General features: G+C 45.2%; 1 protein-coding gene across 1 annotated transcript in view; it reads right to left on the reverse strand.

Annotated features, from left to right (window-relative positions):
• Positions 1-19,143, reverse strand: part of TULP4 (TUB like protein 4) — a 245,458-nt gene extending 226,315 nt beyond the window's left edge. Inside the window, exon 1 of the mRNA XM_082251611.1 lies at positions 18,282-19,143. Within this exon, the coding sequence (XP_082107737.1) occupies positions 18,282-18,533 (252 nt within the window). The 5' untranslated portion in view covers positions 18,534-19,143. The remainder of the gene's footprint in view (positions 1-18,281) is intronic.
• Positions 19,144-20,139: the final 996 nt, after the last annotated feature.

Here is a 20,139-nt window from a genome sequence, read left to right on the forward strand (position 1 = left end):
GAACCGACCGCAGGGATTCCATGCGGAACTTGCGAACCCGCACAAAGCGGTTCAGAGCCTGTAAGTCCAGAATTGGACGTACCCTGCCCTCCTTCCTGGGCACAGTGAACAGATTGGAAGAGAACCCCCGAAATCTGTCCCGATGAGGCACCGGAACTGCCTGAGGGAAAAAATCTGCTCTCCGCCGAGAGAGAAAACTCGATCTTGTAGCCAGAACGAACGATTTCCTGAACCCACCTGTCCCGAACACGGGCCAACCAGGGTTGAAGAAAAACCGAGCAAGCGTCCCCCCACCCCAGAACTGGGTGAGGGCGCCCCTGCAGGCCGCATTGTTATGGGCAGCGGGTCCGGACTGGCTGGACTTCTGTTTACCTGACCACGGCTTCTTTTGGGAGCCATGACCTTTGAACGGCTTGCCCTTATAGTGCGCCCGAAAGGCACGAAAGGACCCCTGAGAGGGCCTAAAAGAAGCATGCTTCTTACCATGAGCAACCTTAGCCTTGTGGGATTGGGGCAAGAGTGTGCTCTTACCACCCGTGATCCCCTTTATCAGTGTATCCAAGGATTCTCCAAAAAAGGCGAGATCCATCACAGGGCAGATTGGCTAAGGTCTTGCGCGAAGATTGGTCCACAGACCAACACTGCAACCAAACCAGGTGGCGAGACAATACCGCCACACTTCCAAGACCGCATCACACAAATACATGACACCCTGATGGATTTGATCCACCATATCCAATGTCGCCGGTGAGGCCGAATCAGCCACCAGGACGCGTCTAAGCACCTGCGTCCAACTCGCGACAGCCTGGGCTGCCAGAAGAGAAGCAAATAGAGCTTTTCGCATAGAACCCATAATAGAATAAGTATGACGGGCAAGAGACTCCAGCCTCCCGTCCGTGGCATCCCGGAACACTGGGGTATCTTCTGCAGGAATCGCAGTGGACTTATTCAAAACCGCTACCGCGTGATCCACCGGAGGCGGTACACACCACCGCTCATCAGAAGCGGGCGTGAAAGGATAACACAGCTGAACCTACTTGGCACAGCAAAAGGCTTGCGTATAGTGCGCCATAGTTCCCTAACAGCGCGCTGAAAATCATCAGTGCAGGGAAAGACCTGCGATGTCTGGCGTCTTTTCTATGTCCCCCAAGCTGCCAGGGCAGCAGGAGGACATGGTTCATCCTGCAAACGCAGAGTATGTTTAAAAGGAGCAACCAAGTCATCCATGAGTGCAAGCTCTTCAGACGAGCCAGGGGGAGAATTATCAACCCCTTTAACCTCAGCCTCCACCTCGGACCCCACAAGATCCAGGGAGGAACGAGACCCCGATAAGGAGACCCCAGCCATAGTAGCCCCAGCACCATCACCCTCTGAACCAGAGGAAATTGAAAACTCTGGGCCGTTTTGTGGATTGAGCAGCCATAAGCATTTTCACCTGAGCAGCAAGGTTAGCCCCAACCTCAGCCAAATCCCCCCCTGGGGGGGAAAACAGCAGTCCCTTGGCCCCCCACCAAGTGGTAGGAGATTTGCTTCCCTGAGAATCCATTGCCCCCAAACAATATGCTTGAGAATAAAGGGTTAACTGCCCCTTTAACAAGCGTGGCGAGCGCAGCCCACCGCACTCACACACTAGCACAAGAAGACCCCCACAGGGATAAAAGCTCAACTCAGGCAAGGATATAGGGATAGAGATGATAAAAAACCTGGATAGACCACTGCTGCTGCCTCGATCGGTGCGCCCAGGGAAAAGGAATGATGCAACTCAGGGCGCTCCATCAAAGCCTATGGAAGGCTACAAGAAAAAGCGGCCTGCAGTGTTAACATGCGCCCGGAGCGAGCGCAGCCAAAATGGCGCCGTTTGGCGTCGAAAACGCCGCTCCTCCACCTCAGTGAAGTGAAAAAAACACACCACATTATAGTAAAACATTGCGGACCGCCGCAGCGGTCGCTGTAATGTGCCCCAAACACGATATAATCATGCCCCACAGCACACAGCCTTTCACACATTCACAGTCTGACACAGATAGTGCAGAACAGCCCCCCCCCCCCTCCTTCCAGCCCACAGCATGCAGCCAGAGAGATAGGGAACTTAACAGTGTGAACACAGGCAGGGTTACACAGTCCAGACTGACACCCCCCAAACAGACAGGTCCCCACACAAATACACTTACCTCCTAGATGGCGTGGGGAACCCGCACAGGCGAACAAGCCACTGCACATGTGACAGGGAGAGTCGCATCCAGGACGCAGAAAAAACTGGGGTTAAGAAACCGCACAGCGTCCAGTGAGGTAGCCACCTCACCATAGCATCCCTGCACCGAATAGGGATGGGTCGTTCATTGTGCCAGGAGCGTTACCTGGCTGAACGCTCGATGGCAGGCTGGGAAGCCACTGACCCACAACCTGCGACCAGGGGGATCAGCCCGAGACCCAGCCCGCACGAATCCTCTTCATCAGAAAAACTAACTAATGCTGACAAAAATAACAGCTAAGTAAAGAGAGAGAAAAAACTCAAACAAAAATCAAAAAAGAATAGAGAAAGGCTGAGACAAAATGCCCCAGCATAGAGACATCCAGCTACTCCTGACAAGCTATACATTGAAACTGAAGTAGGAAACAGGAAGCAGGAGGGTATAGACTGAGGGGACCACCCCCTGGGATGGGGATATGTTTAATATTGACATATTCTGTTGCCTAGCTACTCCTACGGAGCAAAGTCTAATACCCCATTGTGACGAATATGAAGATGGCGGCGACTGTCGGAGGACGTAAGAGAAAAATGTCCTGCAAAAGGTTTGGTCCGAATGCGATGCAAATTCAGCTATATAACCTGTATGGCTGAATTCACATTGCACAGACATTGCATGTGATTTTGCTGTGTGGTGCGAATCATATGCGATGTCTGGCATCGCTACAATGTGGACCGGCCCTTAACCACTTGTCGACCACCGCCCGACTATATACGGCGGCGGTCAGCCCCTCCCAGGCAAAGTGACATACCGGTACGTCACTAGCCTGGGAGCGAATAGGAGGCGAGCGCAATCTGCCGGAGGCACGCTCTCGCCCCCGCTCGTACCCGACGAAGCCAGCGCGTGTGACCGGCGGACCCAATGTCCACCGGTCATTCGCGATCGTCAGGTAGAGAGGGAGAAAGGCAGGCGGCTAATGTAAACAAAGCCGCCTGTCATTCTCCCCTGTGTAAAAGCACAGATCACTTGGTCCTGCTATGTAGGATCGTTGATCTGTGCTGTTACACCACTAGCCACATCCAATGACCGTTAGAAACACGCCCCTAGGGACACACTTAACCCCTCCCTCTCCAATAAAGTTAACCCCTTCCCTCCCAGTGTCATTTTTACAGTAACAGTGCATATGTATAGCACTGATTACTGTAGTAATGTCACTGGTAACCCCAAAAGTGTCAAAAATGTCAGTCAAGGGTCCGATCTGTCCGCCGCAATGTCGCAGTACCGCAAAAAAAAAAAAAAAAAAAACGCAGATCGCCGCCATTACGCATTAAAAAAAAAACAACAAAAAAGACAAAAATCTTTCCCTTAGTAAACGCAATAACTTTTGCGCAAACCAATCAAAATACGCTTATTGTGATTTTTTTTACCAAACATATGTAGCAAAAAACAAATTGGCCAAAAATTTTTAAAAAATTTTGATTTTTACTTTTTTTTGGGGGGAATTTCATATAAAAAAATTTGAAAAATATTATTTTTGCAAAATTGTCGCGCTTTTTTTGTTTATAGCGCATGATCAAAAAATCGCACAGATGATCAAATACCACCAAAAGAAAGCTCTGTTTGTGGGAAAAAAAGGACGTCAAATTCGTTTGGGTACAGCGTCGCACGACCACGCAATTGTCCGTTAAATTCACGCTGTGCCGAATCGCAAAACACCCCATGGTCAGGAAGGGGGTAAAATCTTCCGGGGCTTAAGTGGTTAAAGAACATCTGCAGGCTAATACATACAAATACCATAGTTAATTTACAACAATCTTTAGGTATCTTTTCTCCAAGTATTAGTGTGGAAATGTTCATAGTGTAATATACATAAATACTGGTAATGCAAAGTGGTAATGTTTAACAATGCCTATACATGTATACTACTTCTAGAGCAAACAAATGCAAAGTGGTAAGTGCCGGTTCACACTAGGGCGACCTGTGAGGCGACCTGGTCGCCTCACAGGTCGCCTCCCATAGGGAAGCTGCGGACCCGTTCTAATAGGAGCGACACAAGTCGCTCCGACCTAGAAAAAGGGTCCGGAGCTTCTTTGGGGCGACCCGGAGGCGACCGCCATAGACTTCAATGTTATGAAGTCCGTGGCGGCCGCTCCGAGGTCGCGGTGCGAAGTAGCGTCGCTGCAATGTGAACCGGCGCTTAATGTTTAGCTTTATAAAACTTTAAGAGCAGAACAATATTTACATTGAGGCTACAGCTATATACATTTAGAAAAAAACGTGTCATTTCTTAGAATATTGAAGTAATATATATTTTAGGGGACAATTAAAGCAATATTAAATCAAAAACGTAATATACTGCAGCTTAGCAATCATTTGATGTGGTAACCGCATACATTTTCTTTTGTTAGGCTTGTTTTCACCTGGTAAATCTGGCAGGAATATGCTTCCTGTATTACAGTGCCTCCACCCTGGGTGAAGGAGCACAGGGGGGGGCCTTTGGACAGCAAAATTGTTGATCCCGGTTCACATATATGCGATGTCAGACATCGCGTGTGATCCGCAGCGCACTGCTTTGCAAATCACACGCGATGTCTGTGTGTTGCGAATTCAGACATAAAGATTGTATGGCTGAATATGCAACACTTTCGGACCAAAGTCGCACAGGACCCTTTTTTTTTGGTCCGCACCAGAATCGGATCGCATTGGTGTTCACTGCGTTATGCTAACTGATCTGATGGTGTCGTTAACTTTGTATTGACACCCCAGTGATTTGCATATGGCAGTGTGAACTGCCTGCAAGTCGAGTCCGATGTGAGAACACGCAGCGGATTCGCAGGGTTTCCGCATCGCATATGTGTGAACCGGCCCTTATTCTGTGAGGGAAGTGTTGGTTACACTAGCAGATTTATATACATGAACAAGCTGAACTCCAGCTAACGCTTTATAAGCAGTTACAGCAAAGCATTTTTTTTCTTTTGGGATTGAGGTTTAACAATAAAAGTTGATCATTGTAAGCACCCCTTTCAGTGGTAAATGGTTTGTCCCAGCATTGTAAATGTTATATCTACAGGACAACTTGTTCTGTGGAAAAACAATAAACTCATTGGCCAGATTTCCAGATGAAAAGGGAATAATATAGCCTAAAAAGAAAATAAAACTAATACAGCCATCACAACGAAGAATTAGTAAGCTGCAATATAATAAATGCTTGCTTTTCGGTTTAATACTGCTTTAGGGTCTATACACACTGGGCATTTTTTCACACCTATGTAGGAGGGTTTGGCAATTAATTTTCTGCGAGAAATCCCCTCTTAAAAATGCAAACCAGAAGGGTTTTTTTCTGCTTCTAAACTCGAAGCTTAAAATATGCCTCTCAACATCCTAATGTGCATTGAGACATAGGATAACATTGAGCTGCTTCTGAAGGAAAAACACAAAACTCCTGCAGAAGCGTTTTTCGAGCCTAGTACGCATGGCCCGAAGCCTTTCCTTGGGTGCCATGGTCTTCCACAAACTCTCTGTCAGCAAATATGTGACTGTATATAGAGTGAAAAATGTTGAAGTGGGCATATGCAAGACATAGGCTCCATAATCCGATGGCTGCCAATTAAGCATGTAAAGGCAGCATCTAGGAATACTGGAGGGCTGTTCAACGACAATGACAGATCGCCCATGAGTGCTGCCCATCAGTGCCGCCTACCAGCGCCCATCAGTGCTGCCCATCAGTGACTACTAGTGCCCATCAGTACCGCCTCATCAGCGCACATCGGTGAAGGAGAAAAATTACCTGTTTGAAATTTTTATACCAACCTATAAAAAAAAATTTTTCCTAAACTTTTTCTCTTTTTTCATTTGTTTAGCAAACAATAAAAAAACCCAGTGGTGATTAAATACCCCTAAAATAAATCTGTTTATGTGAAAAAAATAATAAAAATTTCAAATAGGTACAGTGTTGCATGACTGCGCAATTGTCAAAGTGTGACAGCGCTAAAAGCTGAAAATTGGTCAGGGCAGTAAGGGGGTAAAAGTGCCCAGTACAGCACCAGTGAGCAGGTTAATCTTGTAACAGTGCCTTGCAATAGGATGCAGCTGAAGTGAAGTTTCCAACCAGAGCTTAGCTATTCAATGGAGATTTGCTCTACCCCATGTTTTATGAATGGGCAGCCAATGGATTACGAGGAATTCTTCTTGCAGTCATCAGCGCAGAAAATGACTATTAGGGAATATTGTAACCGCAATATTTTCTAATAGTAAACATTAATAGTAAATGACAGGTTGGGAATTGCAGCCCACTATCCAATCAGAGACAAGTCACTGGAACAAAAGAAATGCAGCAGTTATGCATACGTGCCAAGATGGGATATAAAAAGCATTAGGGAACAGTAGCCAAGAGAGATCACGTTTGACCTGGAGGTAGTGTCAATACTTTGGTAGAGCAAAAGATCTTCAAAAGTCTGCTCCTCATCTTCATCATACTTGGCAACCCACTGCAACCTTGCTAAAACCCCAACCACTGTCATCCTAATGTTCATCACACCTGGCACCTCACTGCAACCTTGCTAACACCCCACCTCCTGTCATCCTCCTCTTCATCACACCTGGCACCCCACTGCACTCTTCCTAACACCCAACTGCCTGCCATCCTCATCACACCCGGCATCTCCCTGCAACCTTCCTAACACCCCACCCCCTACCATCTTCATCTTCATTACACCTGGCACCCCAGTACAACCTTGCTAAAAACCCCAATCACTGTCATCCTAATGTTCATCACACCTGGCACCCAACTGAAACCTTGCTAACACCTAATCCCTTGTCATCCTCATCTTCATCACACCCGGCAATCCATTGATACCTTACCAACACCCCCACCCCATCATCCCCCTCTTCATCACACCTGGCAACCAACTGATACCTCACTTACACCCTGCCATCCTCCTCCTCATCTTTATCACACCTGGCAACCCATTGCAATCTTCCTAATACACTACCCCCGGTCATCCTCATTCCCTCTATAACCCACTGCCAGCTTCCAAACACCTGCATTGGGAAAGCAGCTTATTCCTGTGTTGAGAGGACAAGGGTATCTTCCCTACAAATGTGTGGTGGGGGGTACCGTGGTCTGTGGACGGGTAATGTGGTCTGTGGACAGGGGCAAATTGAAATATGGAACACTATGTTAATAAATATGCCACCCCAGGAGAATGATTACATGTTATTAAACCCACAACCGTAAAATCAGTCTGTATATGCAGTAAAGCATGCTTGTTAGACCACTTAGTGTGGTTCCTAAGGGGTCAATCCTCTGCATTGTGTAAAAAGGCTGTTCAATCCTGTCTTCTCTGACCCTCCGCTTCTTCCACAGACTCCAAAAAATAACCTAATATTTACAGAGTCTATAGAGTCAGGCTGCTCAGTTTAGTGTGTATTGCTAGGGAGTTTTTTTTCTTGGGAGGGTAGATGTGATCAGCACGGGGCCAATCAGCACTGCCCAAACATGTTTAGACAGAGAATTAAGGGTCTTGAAGCCTGATAGGACAGACAATCGTGGGAGAAATGAAAACTCCTCCAATAAGCTATCAGCACCCACTGATACAAATCACAAGATTGCTCTAATTGCTATATACAGCAAGGTTGCAGTGGGTTGCCAGGTGTGATGAAGATGAGGATGACAGGGGGTGGGGTGTTAGTAAGGTATCAGTGCCCTACCATGTGTGATGAAGATGAGGATGATGGGGTGGGGTGTTAACAAGGTATCAGTGGGTTGCCAGGTTAGAGGAGGATGGCAGGGGGGTGGGGTATGATGAAGATGAGGATGACAGGGAGTGGGGTGTTAGTTGCTAGGTAGAATGAGGATGATGGGGGAGAAAGAGAGAGAGAGAGAAAAAAAGAAAAGGCACAGAAAGAGAAAAAGAAGGATCACAAATATGAACAAAAAGAGAACACCACACATTATTGGCCGATCTGTATTATTTATGAGATTGGGAAATAAATGTATTTTTTAAAGTTTAGAAATATCTAGGACTTTAATAAACACGTCTGTAGGCTGTGACTGATGCTGTTGAGAAGTAAAAAAAGAACACGCACAGTAGTGTTATCTCTTTTGTGGAATCACAACCTCTTAAAACCCACTATAGCCTGTGTCCTCCTGCTTTTATGGGAGGCGGATCATCCATCAATCAAGATGTGACATCCCACCCACTGTGTTCTTTTTTAGTTACTGGGCATGGAGGAGGAGGGAGGGACTGGGCTGTCATTTAAGATCTGTATATACGCCCACATATGTGACGGCAATACCATGTGACCTGAATAGCTCAGATAAAACCAGGAAGTGTTCTATCCAGGCAAAAGAAACCAAACTGAGCAGGTGCAGCTGAACTACACCTACTGTGTCTAATCTGGACTGGAGGATCTGTGCATACAGGATCACACAGCCTTTTTACACAATGCAGAGGATTAATCACTTAAGTTACCCAGTGAGTATAACAAGCATGCTATTCTGCATCTACAGACAGATTTTACTGCTATGGGTTTAGTAACACTAAGTTCATTTTAGTTTAATCCAGCAGTCTAAACAAAGAAAAGCTTAGGAGGTCTCTGTACTAACTATGTGATGTTAGTACAGCGATCTCCCCGCTGTGCTATTGTGTTCTGACAGGGGAGCCATCCCCTCACCAGAACACACTGGTCAGCACTTACCGCCACTGGCTGCAAGTGCCGATTGGATGCCGATTGGCTACTGGTTTTCCAGCATGCCCGTTTGACAGAAGCCGGTCGTGAGATTGGCTTCTGTCAGACAAGCCGTTGTAGGCATGGGCCAAAATTTTTCCTGGTTTCTACTGTAATGGTTGATTTCGGCTGATATTCAGCCCGTGTGTATGGGGCTTTAACTGCATCACAATGTACATATCCCATGCGCCATAGAGTACCAGAGCACATGGATGCACATGTTCTGTGAGCTGTGGTGTGCTGCGCTGAAAAACGAAAACTGTGCAAGACCTTTTTTTCAATTATTGAGGCACATTGTTCACTCATACAAAATAACAGGGTTCTTTAACACAACATACCTCAACACCCGGAAGGGCATGCATTATGGTGTGCACGGGTTTCAAAAGTGATATGAAAATTATCTTCAGGTAAACATTACATCACTCAAAAAATGTAAAGCAAAATATTTCAGCTTTGCAACTTCTGGTCCAGAACAAACAAGCAGCACATCATGTCACAATTCCTTATTTCTCTGCTTCTTCTGGGTCAGTTACTCAGAAATCAAAGACAAAGCATCAAAGTGACAGCCAGGCAACTGGTATTTTCAGTGATTAAAAATAAAACTCCTATATATTTTTCTCATTACAGACTCTACTGCCTGTAAATTTGTACATGTTCTATTAATAATTAGTAAGCAATTAATTAAAACAAAAAAGTTTTCTACCATTATTGCAAAATTGTTTGTGTCATTAGTATCAATTAGGAGAAGATTAATTTGGGTTTTCTTTGGAAAAAAAATAAATAAATCGCAGTGTGACATTTTGGCAGGTTTGTGATCATTAAAATTCTAATTGACATTGTGCTCCCTGATGTTCAAGCAGTAAAAGCAAATGTCATCCACTGTACTCAATATATTTGTTGGTACCTGGGGATTAATGGATAGAGTGTATTTTTTTTTAACTATAACTAAACTAACTTATTTTATGACTATAGATGGAGCTTTTTTTTCTTGCCTGCAACTACAGGTAGCAGGCAAGAAAAATCGCTCGATTCCCCCATCAGCACAGTTAGTGCTGATGGGGGAATACCTCCCGTGGAGCAATATTGCATTCTCCCGGTGGGGGGGGGGGGGGGGGGGAAGCAGGAGCAGTGCTGGCTGGGAGAACACACAGTGATTATTGCTAGTGCTATGAGCACTGGCGATAAAAATACGAAAAGCTGGTTGTTATCAAGTTGATCGATTGATCAACTTGGGTACAACCAGCCTACTCATACATGGTTAGAATCTCGGCCGATGCCTGCTGAACTGGTTGAGATTCAAACTGTCTATGGCCGGCTTTACCACACTTTTGTCCCCTGGCACTGGGGACAGGCAAAGGTTTGTCTCTATGACAATGTCCTGTTTTGAGAGTGCCTGGCCTTCTCTAGATATGGGCAATACAGTAAAGCTAGCCTTACATGGATTAAAATTCAGTTAGTTCAGCAGTGACTGTTCCTACACAAAAGAAGTCAAACTAACAATTGACTTGTCTTCCATGGGAATGTTGAAAAATGTTCATTCGATCAGCACATGCAGCCAATTGGGCTGATCAGTGTATTCTGATAGCAGGGGAGTCCCACTGTCAGAATACAATAGCACAGAGAGGAGGATTCTCTTGGATGCGGGAAGCCATCGGTTTTTCTTGACCAGCCCACTTAAAGGTCAACATTTTTGTATCCTATTCCCTTATCGCTAATAACTGCAGTACACAAGGCATTATGGGTTTGTGCAAAATTTGACCACAACTAGTTCTATCAGAATATAAAAAAAAAAAAAAAAATCAGTGTTCAACTCAATTCTAAACCTCAACACACTACCGTTCAAGTTCCTATTGCCTCTTCATATGAATAAATGGAGAATTTGCAGTGGAGGCAACAAAGATTTGCCATGAATGAGGGCAAGTGTAAGAATGGAACAGGGGGGGGGGGGTCAGTTACACAAAGTTTTTTTCTTTTTTTTAGTGCTGTAACCCCACCCAGACTCATCTATTATTAAGTAGAAGTGAAGGCTTGAAACATATAAGCTACAAAATTCCCCAATTGTACCATCATAAATTCTCAAACCTTTAAAGCTGTTTTCATATCTCAGGAACCCCTCATTGCAATTCAATCCATCAAGAGAAAAAGCCATAAATAGCTGTGGATTATGTTTTTGCTGCAAACCTTCTCTTACCTTCAGTTTTGGATCAAGTATGCAAGAATTTACAGGAAGCCTTTAGGTACATGTTAATTCATTTCACAGTAAAAACAAGTGGCGTCTTGATCAACGGTAGTTTAAGAAAATACAGCACAGTAATAGTGAACTATCTTCAAAAAAAAAAAAAAAAAAAGCAAGCTACATATAAAGGTAAAAATAAGAATTTATACTGCAAGCTGAAACATAATCATAGCATGCAGCATTCTAAAAAATAACGGATAACAAAAAAACATTTTAATGTAAAGACTACTTTTACATTCTAATGGGAAATCTACATTTAAACTCTAATTTAGAGACCCTTGAGACAACTCAACCTGTTCTGTCACACAAAGGCTTATGTAAATCTATATTATACTGCAGGCCTATTACACTCCAACAAATCTATTTAAAATGGGTGGGTGCTTTTCCTGATCCCATATGTATAAAGTGTCAAAGGAACTATGGCAACCTAATTCACTTACTATGGCGCTGCCAAAAATTGAATATCTTCTGGACAGGTATAGTAACCATCCTTAATAGGGTGATCCACACAGCATTGCCAGTAGACCCTAAAACATGTGTTCTGGGGATCCAGGGTGACCTGCAAGTGGAGAACTTCACTAGAGAGGCCATTACTCAAGCCCTGTTTCAGCCTTATACACTGGAGGTCCTCAGAACCATGCTAAATAGGTTAAATATATGGGTGAAACACTTAGGCGAGAACATTTAGTTTATCAGCCCAGGGATTGCCCTGGCAAATTTGTGAAGTTAAGGGGGTCCTTGGCTGGACATTCCAGGCCTCAGTCCAATGCATCTAATTGTGGATAGGATCTTATTGTGAGATTGTATAGACTTTATTTTCTGAGGCTATGTTCACATCTAGGCGTTGCTATTTTTACAGGCGTTTTTTCTAGTGTTTCTTTGAGCGTTTTACAGGCGTTTTTGCAGGGTGTTTGTCCAGGCGTTTTTAGGTTGACAAGTGACCAATAAAAAAAAAAAAAAAAAAAAAAACGTCAGTAATTTGACAAAAAGTTCATGTACTTTTTTGAGCGACGGGCGTTTTACTTAAGGAGACAGAACGCTCAGATGTGAACGGGAGCCATTGAAATTAATGGGATTTGTCTTGTTAGGCGTTATTAGCTGAGGCTTAGAGTAGAAAATCACCCAAAAAAGCCTAGATGTGAAAGGAGTCTAAATGGCTTCTTGTTTTCTGCTTCTGCAAGTGTTGTTGCCGAAAACGTCTGCACTGTACAAAGTGAACTGGCCGATCCAGATTGGCACTGGTTTTGTTAAACTTTTTCTCAAATTCTTTTCTTTTTTTTTTAGTTCATTTAAATTAAACAAGCATTCGAATAAAAAAAAAAAAAACAAATTATAATTAATAATAATATTTTGACTGAATTAATTTCTGACAGGAAGTAAACCTACTAACTATATTGTTTTTCTGAAGCTGAAAAAATTGGATTTTTGACTTACCGTAAAATCCATTTCTCTGATGTTCATTGACGGACACAGGTCCTCATTCTTCTTAAACATTGGGTTATACTGCCCCCTACAGGAGTAGGACACTAGGCAGGAAAAAGCTTGACTACGCCTATGGGCAGTCCCAGGGGGTATACAACCACACTCAGCTATAGGCATTTTGTTTTGTTACAAGCAGTGTCAGAAGAAAGCCAACTGGGTGGGTGCTGTGTCCGTCAATTATCATCAGAGAAATTGGAGGATTTTACGGTAAGTCAAAAAAACCATTTTCTCTTTCGTTCATTGACGGACACAGCTCCTGCGTCTTCTTAACCATTGGGACGTCCCAAAGCAGTGTTAAACATGTGGGGTTGGAAAAAAATTTCAGAGGAACCACAGCCAACCAGTTAAAAAGGAGCTCAACGATAACAACTGAAGCTCATCTGAAAAAACAATACACACTCAAAGAGGACCAGATCCTCTAAACAGCAGCCTGCAAAACCTTGCGGAGAAAAGAAGCATCCATAGATGCCTACACATGCATTTTATAAAGCTTTGTAAAAGAGTGCACAGATGACCATATGGCTGCCTTGCAAACCTGCATCACTGATGCCTGATGACGGAAGGCCCAGTTGGCACTAAGCGCCCGAGTAGAGTGTGCCTTAACAGGGAAAGGAGGAACCTGACCCCTAATTGACTAGGCCTGAATCACTGTCTGTCTGATCCATCTGGAAATGGTCGCAGCAGAAGCGGCCAACCCTTTTGGATGTCCAACCATGAGTACAAACAGTGAGTCTGACTCCCTTAAAGACTCCGTAGCTGCCAGGTACAAATTTTTTGCCCAAAAATAATCAAGGGAATGCAGAGCAATTTGCCTAGGATGTTTAGGCCTGAGAAATAGGGAAGGCAACACTATGTCTTCATTCAAATGGAAATCAGAGACGACCTTTCGACAGAATGGACAGGGATGAAGAACCACCTTAGCTCTGTAAACCAACAGGTAAGGTGAACGACAAAACAACGCCGCCAGCTCCAACACCCTGTACGCAGAAGTAATAGCCACCAAAAAGGCCACCTTCAGGGGAACCTACCGATATTTTCGAAGAGATATTCCAGGATAACTGAAAACACAAATTTGAGGACCCACGGCGGTAATAGAGACTGCACTGGAGGAACCAAGTGTTGAGCTCCTTAGATAAAGATAGGCACCAAGGAATGTGTGGCCAATGGACGTTGAAAGAAAACCACCAGTCGAAGTCGAAACCTGGCCCTTGATGGTACGTCTTCCAAGTACCATGGCAGATCTTCCTAGAGGTAGATTTTCTAACCTTTAACAGCGAAGGAATCACCAATTCAGACAAAACATCTATCCTTCAGCACCTGGCTTTCAACAGCCAAGCCGTTAAAACTAGCGACTGTAAAGCAGGATGGAAGATTGGCCCTTGGGACAGCAGATCAGGAGCATCAGCGACCAGCCGTACCAGATCGGCGTACCAAGATGGGCGAGGCCAGCCTGGAGCCATTAGAAAGACCGGAATCCCTTGCTGCCTCGATCCTGCACAGGAGTCTTGGCAGAAGTTTGAGAGGGGGGAAAGGCATAAATAAGACGATACTGATGCCAAGGAACCACTAATGCATCGGCCAGAGGATCCCGAGACCATGCCACAAACCTCTGTACCTTCCATGAAATGTGTACAGCAGAGAGGGCTGGAACGATCGTTGTGCCCACCTTAGAATGCCGGTTGCTTCCCAATCCGCCAAGACACACCTTGTGCCCCCATGGTGATTGACATAGGCCACGGCCGTGGCATTGTCCAATTGAATTCGCACTGGACCTCCCTGAAGAGGAATTGTCCAATGATCCAAACAAAGACTGATCGCTTGGAGTTCCAGTACATTGATCGGCAGTCTGGACTTTTCCCCGAGTCCAGACTTCCTGAGCACAAACTGTGCAAAGGACACCTCCCCACCCGGACAGGCTGGCATCCGTGGAGACAACCACCCAGTGCAGGGGGAGAAGGATTACCCTGTCGAAGTGCCAGAGAAATGGGATTCTTGTCCAATTCCATCAGAACCTCTTTTTACAGAGATCTCATGTGGGACTGTGCAAACGGAACCGCCTCGAAGGTAGACACCATAAAGCCCAGCACCCACATGCAAGCCTGCAGGGATAACTGTCTACTGGACAACAGAAGCTGAATTGCATCCTGCAATTTCTGGACTTTTTACAGAGGAAGCAAGACTCTGGCTGAGGCTGAATCCACCCAGATATCCCAATTTTGTGGACGGAACCAGAGCAGACTTCCGAAGGTTCAGAATCCAACCGAACCCCTTCAGAGATTGCAGAATAATCTCCAAGGCATCCATCAAAGCAGTGGGAGACTCTGCTCGCAGAAGATCATCCAGATACCCCAGTACCACGACCCTTCGCTGACGCAACAATGCTAGCATTGGGGCCAACACTTTGTGAAGACTCTGGTAGCGGACGCGAGACCGAAGGTAAATGCCACAAACTGATAATGCTCCTTGCCCACGGGAAAAGCAGAGGAAGTGCTGGTGACTGGTATATATTGGAATATGAAGGTAGGCATCCTTGATGTCGATAGAAGCGAGAAAATCCCCCAGATGTAGGGACGCTACTGCTGTGCGGATGGACTCCATTCAGAACTTCTGTACCTGCACGAGGCAGTTTAGCGCCTTGAGGTCCAGAATTGGACAAACCTTGCCTTCCTTCCAGGGAACTGTAAACAGGTTTGAGTAAAACCCCTGAAAACATTCTGAGACGGAAACGGAACCATCACCCCATGAAGTAGCAAGTCTTGCACTGCCCCAAAGTGACCCCGTAAGCGATCTGGGAAAAAATGCAGGTTGAAAGGGAAAAACCTTTCCGGAAGAAAAGACCAAAACTCGATCTTGTACCCGGACCGAATGACTTTGTGGACCCACTTGAACTGTACCAAAGAGGTCCATGGATCCGGAAATCATCGAAGGCGTCCCCCCACCGCAGATACGGGTGAGGGCGCCCCTTCATGCAGCGGAAGCCTTGTCTGCAGGTCTGGAAGACCCCTCAAAGCTTGTCAGACCAGGTCCTCTTGGAACCTCAGGGGGCGGCCCTGAAGGACTTTTATCCCTCGAGGGAAGGAAAAGGCCACTTACGAGCCAAGAAGAATGGCCCACGTCTACTAATGAGGTCATCCAAGGAAGCTCCAAACAGGCGATCCTCCACAACGGGGAGATCAGATAAAACCTTCTTAGAAGTCTGGTCCACAGACCAGCATTGTCAGCCAGATAAGATGCCAAAGGACCACTGCTGATACAGACAGCCTAAAATTTAAAGGAACCGCATCCAAAGAGGCATCACAGATAAACTGTAGCCCCTTGATCAACTGGTTCGCCAGCTCAGTAAAAAGTAGGGGGAAGCCGTTTCCCCACCAGGTCCCGGCGTAAAAGTTTAGCCCACTCGTCAAGAGTTTGTGAAACAGGGCAATAGTAAATATCGGCCTAAGCCGAACCAGCCATAGTAAAACGTATGGCGGCCCAGAGCCTCGGCTCTCCTATCAACCAGATCTTTAAAGGCCAAGGACTCCTCAACCGGAAGTAAGGTAACTTTATTTAACCTTTCAACCTGGAAACCGGCGAGTCCACTACAGGTGGGATCGTCTACTTTTTAAGCAGGGAATCCTTATAAGTATACCGCATAGCAAAATGCTTAGGGTGCGTTTTGGACAACCCCACTGTTATGTGACAATGTTGTCAAAGTAAGCGGGAAAGGGAAACACCCTCGCCACAGTGGAGGACCAGTGGTGCGAAAAGGGACTGGCGCCTCCGACGCAGCTTCTCCGTCATGTTTAAAGAACCAGTAGGGTGACTCGAGTCCGCGGGTGAAGAAACAGATTCAGGATCTGATGGACAGATGAGGCAGGGGAGGGCAGTGGACACTAAAGTATATACTAAGGTCAACCGGAAAAACATAATCAGATGAGGGACGCCGACCCAGGGTATACAAATGGACCACCTACTGGAACCTGCAAAAAAAAGGGGGTCGCCATCCGAGCCCCTACATAGAGGCCCGCACAATAGGAAATAGCCCCCTTAAAAGGGGCTGCCCACCATGACGTGGACGCGCAGGCAGGGTATCCCGATGGTCTAAAATTGGTAGGTGCCCTCCACAATAATGGCAGCATAGTTGCCATCAAAAATTAAACCGCCCCCACAGCGCCACCCCTTCCAAGGGAGGTGCTAAGCTGACTACTTGGCCTAGTAGGCCGCAAGCCACGGCCTCCATTTGTGTGGAGGCCCAGGCCCAAGTGCACTCATTCAAGCCAGGCTCACTGGGCCCCCCCAACGGATGCCTAGAAGGCCACGGCCTACATTTTTGCAGATGCCGGCAACCCAGGGGCAACGGAGGGGAGGGCGGAGTCCCAAATGAAGGGTAGTGGCTTCAGCCACCCACACTGGGTCCACCCCACATAACTCCCGAACAGTAGGCCTCAAAGCCGCGGCCAAAATTTGGAGCCGGATTCAGTCCAGCAAACCATTCGCTCCCCCAGCCCAACAATTGCAGCAGGGAGCCCAAAACCCTCCAGGGGTAAAGGGGGAACAGCTACTTACTATATGAGCAACAGGGTGGGCACTTCTCCTGATAGATCACCGCTCCATCGAGATATGGGTGGCTGTTGGCCAGGAGAAAATGCTGCGATTCAGTTGCATGCGCCCTCGCGAGACGTTTAACTCGCAGGCCAGCCCCCGCCCAGTGTGGCTATGTCTCGGCCGACCTAAACCGGAGATAAGGCCTGCGGGCGCTCACTGTCCAGACTGGGGGGGGACCCTCTGGATCTAGATTATGCAGTCTGTCGTCCAGTCTGGCAGTTGATATTGGATTCTCACAGAAACAAAATAACAAAGATAGGAAAAAATCAATTTAAAAGGAAAAAAATTACCAGGACCAGAGATTCCAGCAAGGAACTAGGTCATTACTGACTTGGCAGAAAAAAAACTGAGCGCCTATAGCTGAGTGTGGGTGTATACCCCCCCCCTGGGACTGCCCATAGGCGTAGTCAAGCTTTTTCTTGCCTAATGTCCTACTCCTGTAGGGAGCAGTATAATCCAATGGTTAAGAAGAATCAGGAGCTGTGTCCATCAATGAACGAAAGAGAAATGAGAACAGCATCAAAGAGATATAATAAAAAAAAATACAGTATATAAATATATATTGTGAAAACAAGAGAGAGCGGATGCGAGGATGGGGTTAAGGAGAGAGAAAGGGGATGAGAGAAAGTGGGAGGTGGGGTCAATAGAGAGCGACCTTTAACCACCTGAAGACCAGGCCTTTTCTGACACTTTTTATTTACAAGTAAATATCTGTATTTTTGCTAGAAATTACCTAGAACCCCCAAACATTTTACATTGCCTGAGAGAGGATGAGAGAGGGAGAACAAGTGAGGATGGGCAAAAAAGAGGATGGGCGACAGAGAAACAAAGATAGAAGGACGAGAGAGGAGACAGGATGAGAGAGGGAGAACGAGAGAGGATGGGCAAGAGAGAGGTTAGGGGACAGAGAAAAAGGTAGAAGGACGAGAGAGGCACAACAACTTAACTTAAAATATCTTGGTCAAGACTGCGGTATTTCTGTAGCACTGGTTTTAAACGGTACAACCAGTTAGTCAAACCAAAAAGAAAAAAACAGAAAAGAAAAGAAAGCAGCTTACCTCACTGTTATGTCCTCGTAAATTAAAGTTGGTCCTCTGAGGTGTATTCCTGTCCCTCCGACAATGACTCAAAGTAAATGTTACTCCAACAACTCCTCTTCCATTTCCTGTAGCCAGCCACCCTTCTTCATAGTAGCGTCTCCGACACACTGGCTTTTCCTTTTCACTTTTTGGAACCCTGCCTTTCCAAGAGAGGCATAATATGTTGGAATCACTGCAAAGCACAGGCCCATGCTCCACGGATGCATGCATGCTGTCACAAAGTTTTAGATTAACACCCTCAAAGGTGTAAAAAAAAAAAGAAAAAAGATAAATAATCAAAGTTTTTTAAATGTTAAAGCTGACCTTCAGTGTTTCAAAAGGTCAGTTCCGACAAAGGTCTTCTTAATGCATAGTAACAGATATCCATGTACAAAATGATGACGGTGATTTGGCTTAAAAATATTAACCAGCAGTCTGGATTCTTGCCATGAAGGTTGTGTGGTTAGTTTCCCTTTGGAAAGTCATGGTTACTGGTCCTGTTTCCTTTCCGCTTGCCTGGTTTACTTTACCAACAAGTTACTATGCAATAGTTTACACAGCCTGAGATTCCAGTTCCAGGATGACATTAGATCTGCTCAATAGGATTACAGACATGTTCCCAACAAAGGAGAGGATTGTAAAGGTTTCAAGTATTTTAAGGCTTCGTGTACATACACCGATGTCCTTCCAAAGCACAACACATCTGCTTTAACATATATCTGACATTGTGTCACATTCTGGCAGGTTCTTACAGCCAACACGTATTTGCATAAAAAGCAGAAGCAAAAAGGCACATGAACTGTGCAAAATTTCCAGGCCAACTTTTTTTTTTCTTCTGAACTGTTTTTTTTTTTTTTAAATGCCTGTTACAACCCTACAGTACAGCTATTGCTAACCCTATTTTGGTTATGCAGCCAACGGTTTTCCTTAAAGACGAATGATCAGAAATGCAGACCACCCATAAACAACGTCCCTTCCCAGATCTGATTAACCAGTAGTGCAGAAGTAATAGCTCTCCCATGTTAGTTTGAAGCAGCTGATTTTTCTGCTAGCTAGAGTGTCCCCTGCACTTTCTAAAACACTGATAATAAACCAGCACATTCATTGTCCACTGCCTCTAGTGCTTTACTACTATGAACACCAGTGCAAAAGTCTTATATACTGCCAGCAAGTTGACAAAATTTCAAAGATACAAAAAGTTCCAGGAAAAGTGCTTTCAGGAGGTCAAAGTAGTTTAAGAAACAAAATGTCTTGTTTTAACTTAGTTCTTTTTGTTTGCTTACAGCCCTTTCACTGGCCCCACAAATATATTTGATCATTTATAAGGATGAAGTAAGAGAAATCAGGCATGCCTCTTTCCTTTCAAGAACCAGTCAACCACCAAGTTATGATTTAAATGGCATTTAAACCATCTAAGGAAGTGAGAAGAGAGCGAGTAAAAGACATGAAGGGAAAAAAAGTAAATTAATTTCACGACCCAGTTCACACAGTGCACAGTAAAGTCTATTTGTCAGCTGAATGCCCAGACTTGTCTATTTTAACGTGCTCCCTTCCACACCATCAGCACACATTAGATGCTGCTATTTACTGGCCTCTGATAGTTTGTAGCATACACGTTGACCATTTTTAATTATATGTTTTAGTAGTGATTTTTTCCAGTTTCCTTTTCTGCTGGCTGCAAACTCATTGGCATTTCACCTTAAAAAAAAAAAAAAATCCAACCAAAGGTTTCTTTCTGGGTTACTGAACTCTGGGCAGTACATTGGCACACATTTCAGTTATTTTTTCCTGTTGGGAGTGATAAAGTGGTACTGTGATGTTGGAGATTTGCATAGCT

The sequence above is a fragment of the Pelophylax lessonae genome (assembly GCF_965119305.1).
Source record: "Pelophylax lessonae genome assembly, chromosome: 3".
Classification (NCBI taxonomy): Eukaryota; Metazoa; Chordata; class Amphibia; order Anura; family Ranidae; genus Pelophylax; species Pelophylax lessonae.